The sequence below is a fragment of the Sminthopsis crassicaudata genome, chromosome 4 (assembly GCF_048593235.1).
Source record: "Sminthopsis crassicaudata isolate SCR6 chromosome 4, ASM4859323v1, whole genome shotgun sequence".
Classification (NCBI taxonomy): Eukaryota; Metazoa; Chordata; class Mammalia; order Dasyuromorphia; family Dasyuridae; genus Sminthopsis; species Sminthopsis crassicaudata.
Genome location: NC_133620.1, coordinates 171,717,030 through 171,724,434, shown reverse-complemented (window position 1 = coordinate 171,724,434; position 7,405 = coordinate 171,717,030). Strand labels below are relative to the sequence as shown.

The window sequence follows — 7,405 nt, the reverse complement described above, 5'->3', positions numbered from 1 at the left end:
CTTTCCTTATGAAAAGCACCATTATAATTAGTTCTATTGAATTATAGAGTGAGATATGACCAGCGTAATCATATCTTTAAATATCTTCTGACCATGCAACAAATTTAATCTAAGTCTATTTAAATGGGTGTAAAAACAAGCTGAATCATAAGTCATCTTTCAGGCATCTCTCCCTCTTTTTTTATTAAAGTTTTTTTTTTTATTTACAAAACATCTGCATGGGTAATTTTTCCAACACAGACCCTTTCAAAACATTTTGTTCCAGATTTTCCCCTCCTTCCCCCCACCCTATCCCCTAGTTTGCAGGTAGTCCAATACATGTTAAATATGTTAAAATATATGTTAAATCCAATATATGTGTACATATTTATACAATTATCTTGCTGCACAAGAAAAATGAGATCAAGAAGGAAGAAAAATAAAAACTGAGAAAGAAAACAAAATGCAAGCAAATAACAACATAGAGAGTGAGAATGCTACTTTGAGGTCTACACTCTGTTCCCACAGTTCAGTCTTTGGGTGTAGATGGCTCTCTTCATTACTGAACAAGTGGAACTGTTGAACAGAGCCATATCCATCAGAATTGATTATCATATAGTCTTCTTGTTTACATGTACTGGTTCTGCTCATTTCATTTAGTTCATGTAGGTCTCTCCAGGCCTCTCTGAAATCATCCTGCTGGTCGTTTCTTATAGAACAATAATATTCCATAACCTTCATATACCATAATTTATTCAGCCATTCTCCAACTTATGGGCATCCATTCAGTTTCCAGTTTCTTGTCAGGCATATCTCAAAAAATCTTGTCAGGCAAACCCTTCAAAAAATGATTGCATGAGAATTAAACAATAAAAAAACCTGTTTTTAAAAAGAGATTTTATTTTATTAACTCTAAAAAAGAAAGAATATTTTTTACCTTCAACTGTCCCAAAGTGGGAATAGATACTGGACATAAGAGATGTGCATATCAAGATTGGGCTGCAGGGGATTGCCCCAGGTATTTATGATGAACATTGTACTTTTATCTTTTAACATTTTTATCAGACTTTTACAAGGTTTAGATGGGAAGCTTATCAAACTTTCAAACAAACCTGGTAGGTAAAGAAAAAAAAAAAAACAACAACTTTGAATGACAGTCAAGATTCAAAAATATCTTAATAGGCTAGTACACCTGACCAAATAACTGGTTATTTAAAAGGGAATTCTTCAGATATAGGTTGGACTAGGGGATCTCTGAGGTCTCCTTGAATTTTAAAACTTGTGAAAATTATTTCACTTACTACATGTAGTTTCAAAGTTCCAAATAGTGTTGCAAAAACAAAAACAAAATCAATCTAAACAAATTCATACTACTAGCAAGAAAAGGTAACACCATTAATCAACCATGGCATGGAATTTTTTCCTATCATGGGGTTGGATTTTAGCCACTCACCTTGTTTTCTTGTCACAAGATATACATCCTTGTAAGAAAGCTAGTTTCGTTACTAGTTTGTGATTGGTTCAATGTATTCTATCTTTAACAGAAAAAAAAAAAATTAAAGTATAAAATCTAATGGGGAGCAATAATTTTCTACGTAGGGCACTGTTATAAATAGTTTTGTGATTACAGATTGAAGTGTGAGTAATGTTATTCCATCTTTAAAAGTAACTTCTGATTTTTGAAAGAACTGTGTTGTTTTCTAAGTTCAATGGTTTTCATTGGAATTGATCCCTATATTGAAATTGTTTTTATTCTTATCATGTTCTGTTATAGTTGACAATCTTCTCATAAGCGCCAAGCCACCAATGTTTGCACCCTGCACTTTGATTCCCAGTGGGATAATATTGTTGTTCCTTCATTCAAAGAGGGCAATAATGACTTGCACACAAATTGGATTTAAGGGAGGCAGAATTGCAAAAAAGTTGTCAGTTTCACTCTCCAGTCATCAAAATCCAATGACAGGACAAAAATAAAAATAACTGGCTATGACCTGGGAGATGCAGATGACCCAAATTCAAATTCTAAGAGTAAATCAAATTCCTACAGTGCCCACTTCACCCACCGTCATGACTGTTGGAACAAATTGTTCTCTTCCACCCATTCTCTGAGGAAAGTTTTTAATTTGGGGTAGACTCCCCTAACTCACCATTAGATTTGAGGCTTGTCCATTATAGGAAGCTAGTGAGGGACAGAGAGACACCCCTGGGATAGACAAGGCAAAAGAGTAGAGGATAAGCCCCCCCCAAAAAAAAAAGATCAAAGTATCTGATTTCTTGGGACAGATTTGTGGAACTGTTAACTAATTTTACACATCAATGAATGCATCAATCAATAAATAAAAATCATGTGTGTTTACTATAGGCAATGTTGATTAAATTTTTACAAGTGTCATGGATACATTTTCTTTTTTTTTCTTAGAGAGTTGGTTGTTTAACATTTGTGCTAATTACTAGGTATGCAAATAGAAAAGCAAATCAATTAATGCTCTCAAGGAACTCTTTCTAATAAAAGAAAACAACCCATATTGAAGGGTTCAACTGCAGGGCAAATCAAATATAGGATGCAGCAGTAAAGCAGATGGTAATCCATCTTCTTTAGTGTCATTGACATTAATAAAACACTTGACTATTATTAAGTAATAACATTACCAAAGTATAGTAGAGATCATTTATAAGTTTCAATTCTTATTGACCTTAAAATAAACTTGTAACACAATGCTATGGGTAAACATCCAAATGATTTATTGACTTTGGTTCATAGCTTGTAAAAATCAAAGCAAAAGCTTTATAATGTGAAAATAATTTGACTTTCGTTTCTCCTCTGAGTATAGTATAAAACAAATGAGGATGGTGATTCTTTTTTTTTTTTTTTCAGCTCAACTCAACAGATGGTCTATTGAATACAGGGTTACCCTTCAAGGAAGTAGTCCAGTGATACACAGTTGTATTTGGCTAGTAATAATTAACATTAACAGAAAAGAATACATATATATATATATATATATATATATATATATATATATGTGTGTGTGTGTGTGTGTGTGTGTGTGTGTGTGTATGTGTATACATATATACGTGTATATGCGTGAACACAAGTGAATTATATATATATATATATATTTCATTTTAAATTGTTTGTCATTATTTCTTCTCCTTGTTGTGCTTCCAGTCTTGGAGGTATGCTAGAGACAGTTCTAAAGGCAGAGATGATTTTAAAATTTTTAATGTATATATTTACACTTTAGAATTCAGCAAGTGTTAAAAATTTAGGAGTGGATTGTTGTCTAGATGTTCTAGATTTAAGAAAATGCTAGAGAAAATATTAATAATGATAATTAAGCTTAAAAGTGTGTCATTTATACATTTTTTCCCTCAAAGAGCTGGTTCTTCAACATTTACCAGCATATCATTAACCAGACCATATCCTCTTTTAGGTTTATATAGCTTGTTCTATGCAATACTTTGATGGCCATGAGATAATGGTTAGCAGTCCCTCTGTCCAAAAGAAGGCATTCCTTTCTTCCTTCCACATTTACTTTGTCTTTGCCACATCTAGAGGCCTTATTTTTAAATGACCATAAATGAATACTTATTAAATTATCTGAAAATAAATGTGCATAAAAACAGGTCAAAGTAGCCATATATAGAGCTAGAAATTTTATTTTCAACAAGAAAAAAAAATCTTAAAAAGTTATGACTTAAACAGCAACTCCTCTAGTACCAAGCCTGTTTTTTTAATAAAAGTCAGTGTAAGAGGTAATATAAAATAAACCCTTGTTAAGAAAGCTGAAAATGCAATACAAATGCATTTAAGTTTCTCATTGATATCATACTATAATAGCAAGATTTTGCAATGACTTAAGGTTTTTTATTTTTATTTCACCATCATTTCGTCTTTGCTGAAAGAAGAAATGCAACTTTTTCCATGTACCTAAAAAAAAGAAATATTGATCATTAACACAATTTTACCAAGAATGGATCAGCCAGCAAAACTTCTGTATTTATACATATGTATAGTAAAGTGTTTCAAGGCTGAAAAAAATGAAATATTCCATATGCACTAGTGATAACTCAAATTTATTGCTATGAGCTCACCAGCCAGGGATTAATTTTGTGGTTTTGAAAATTTTGTTGTTTATTATGTTGTTACACACAACACAGAATTTGTTGACTTAACACAGAAGAGAAGGAAAGGGAGAGATGCAGAACAAAAGAGAAAGCAGGAAAGCAGGAAGGGAGGGAGGAAGGAAAGAAAGGAAAAAAAAAGGGGAGAAGGGAGGGAGGAGGGAAGGAGGAAGAGAAGGAGGAAGGAAGGGATAGAGGAAGAAAGAAAAGAGGGAATGAGGGAGAGAGGTGGAAAAAGGTAAAGATGGTAAGGGAAGAAGAGAGGGAGGGAGGGAGGGAAGAAGAGACAGAGGGAGGGAGGGAAGAAGGGAGGAAGAAAGTTAGGAAAGGAGGGAAAGAGGGAGAGAGAAGGAGAGAGGGAAGGAGGGAGGGATAGAGGAAGAAAGAAAAGAGGGAAGAAGAGAGAGAGGGAAGAAGGGAGGGAGGAAGGAAGGGGAAGAGGGAGGGAGAGAGAGAAGGAGGGAGAGAAGGAAGGAGGGAGGGAGGGACAGAGAGAGGGAAAGAAGGAGGAAGGAAGGAAGGAAGGAAGGAAGGAAGGAAGGAAGGAAGGAAGGAAGGAAGGAAGGAAGGAAGGAAGGAAGGAAGGACCCTCTTTGGTGATGAATTTATGAATGATTACACACAGAATACATAATTATTAGCAGGTTAATAGTCAAGCAATTATTATATAGTATTATGGGAAGATTCTAGAGTCAGAAGACTACAATTATAATTGTGTATCTTCTACAAAATAGTTGTGTGCCATTAAATATGTAACTTAGCAGTAATAATAATTATACTTAATATTTATAAGGTGTTTTAAGGTTAAGACAGCAAACAAACAGTAGTGATTTTTTTTATTATCCTCATTTTACAGAGAAGTAAACTGATAATCAGAAAATTCAATGTCAAGGTAGATAGATAGAAAAGGTCAGATAGGGTTTTGAACCTAATCCTTCTAATTATAAATCCAGTGATTTTCCTATTATTCCTTATAAAAAATTATGTCTTAACTGGCATTAAAAACATATGAATAAAAATTCCTATCTCATGTAGTTATTAAGAAGTACTGAAACAATTGATATAAAACATTTTAAAGTGCTACACAAATGTGAGGGTATTATAAATTTAAAATGACGATCAATATGACAGAATAAGAAAACTATCTTTGGTGATAACTAAAAAGCTTTTTTTTTTTTTTGAGATCAAATCTTACTTGGATAACAGAATGGAATTTTTATGGAGCTCAATATGTGTTCATCTGAAGGAGATACCTTATCACAGTAAGGATAATTATAAGAAAACTTTGTGGCTAAATTATAGCCAGATTGGTCAACTGGTGTTGCATCCTTGGGTCATAAGTCTGGGGAGTAACTGATATAGATAATCCTAACATTTATTTGAAAACTCATTCCTATAATTCCAAAGCTTAAAAATAAAATTGTTGAAAATTTCAGATTTCTCCCATACATAATCATATTTTAAAAAATTTTATAAACTTTTAAATTTCCTCCATTTAACAAAAGAAAAGGAAAAAATGGAGAAATAGCAAAAAAAAAAATATTGACAATTTTGGATGAAGGGTTTTGAGGTGTTTGTGCTTGATTGTGCTACATTTCAGGGTGATTTTGTGAAGTTCTAGAAAATTGAATAATATAATAACTTTTAAAATTTACTGATATCATTATATATAAAATATATATGGAAAGAAATGAATGTGCACATTTCATAAGTTAGTGCTAAATTACAGTGAAAATTTTAAGATTAGTAGATATTAATTTCTGGCCATAGGTTTTTCTTTTAAAGTCACTAGATCAAACCTGTTCTATCTCCTGGGTTTTTAATATTCTATGTATGTCAGTCAAGTTACTCTGGGGGATGATTGTGATAACAGTTGATTTAAGCTTTAGATGATTCTCAGAAGACAAAGCTGAAGCATTTTTCTGGTAACATTTCTGTTCAATTTTCAAGTGGTTGCAGTTTTTTCTCATTGTTGCAGGTATTAGTCATTTTGGAAGGTTCTGTAAGAAAACAAAAACATAAGGTAGGGAGACAAAACACAAAAATTAACACTAGAAAAATTAGTCTAGTCTCAAAGTTGATTCTTGAGGAATATTTAGAGAGTACATTATCAGAAATGGGATGGGAAATATGCATGAACAAACCGAGTCCCTCTGTATCTTTACATGAAAGGTTCCCTGTTAGGTTCTTACTAAGTGCTAATGAGATAATGAGATGATAAGTTCTTATTAAGTGCTAAGTCGGTACTTAACAATTCTCTAGTTCTGGCCTTTAAGGGGAGTTTCACTCCTTTGAACTTCTGGGGAGGAGCTTAATGTTTAAAAGGAGCAAGTTCATTGGTAGGAGTAATTTTCCCACAAGCCCTTGTGTTATCCCATGCCCATTCTCTGGGAGGATAAAAGAGGGCGGCACTCTGGAGGAGGAACAATCTATTCTAGGTCAGAATCTGGCCGGGAGATTGAGTTGAGACAGCAGTTCTCCTCCCAGAGAGCAATCGGCAGTCTCTGGAGACAACAGAACATTACATTTTGGTGCCCAATGTGGGGCAAGGACTTTTGCTTATCCTGACTAGGACTGGTTCTGAGCCCTTCAAAGGAGCTAGACCGGACCTTTGCATTTTGGCGCCCAAACAGGGACTTAAATGATTTCCAAAAATTAATAGGAGATATCCAATGGATGCATCCAGTGTTAGACTTAACTACCAATCAACTGCAACTTCTATATGACATTTTAAGGGGAGACAGTGCTTTAAATTCACCACGCCAGCTTACAAAAGAAGCACAAGAGGCTTTGAGAGAAGTTGAACTGGCTTTATTCAATGTGGTTGAAAGAGTCACTCAAAAACCCTTGGAAATATCAGTTTTTGCTACAAAATAGGCACTCACAACAGTCCTTCATCAAGGAGACAGTGTGATTGAGTGGGTGAACCTCCCAGCACAAACAGAACAAAGCCTTACTCCTTACCCAGTACTTGTGGCTAGAATTTTATTAAAGGCTATTAAGACATTGATACAATTATGTGAAATAAGTCCTGGAAAAATATACACATTCTATACTAATGCACAAATTAATATATGCTGTGAGACCATCCCAGAATGGCAAATTTTATTGGCTACAGCTCCAAATTTTGCACATGGGTCTACATTAAAGATAACCTGGCTACTACATAATTGGCGATGGATTTTTGAAGAAAATGTTTCTAAGGTTCCTCTTAAAGGACCAACAATCTTAAAGGATGCCTCCAAAGAAAATATTTGTGCTGTATACTCTCATGACTTAACCATAAAGAGAGTAATCAGGA

General features: G+C 33.9%; 1 protein-coding gene across 1 annotated transcript in view; it reads right to left on the bottom strand.

The window, feature by feature from the left end:
• Window positions 1-3,694: 3,694 nt before the first annotated feature.
• THEMIS (thymocyte selection associated) overlaps window positions 3,695-7,405 on the bottom strand; it is a 251,001-nt gene continuing 247,290 nt past the window's right edge. The window contains exon 5 of the mRNA XM_074265312.1: window positions 3,695-6,104. Within this exon, the coding sequence (XP_074121413.1) occupies window positions 6,090-6,104 (15 nt within the window). The 3' untranslated portion in view covers window positions 3,695-6,089. The remainder of the gene's footprint in view (window positions 6,105-7,405) is intronic.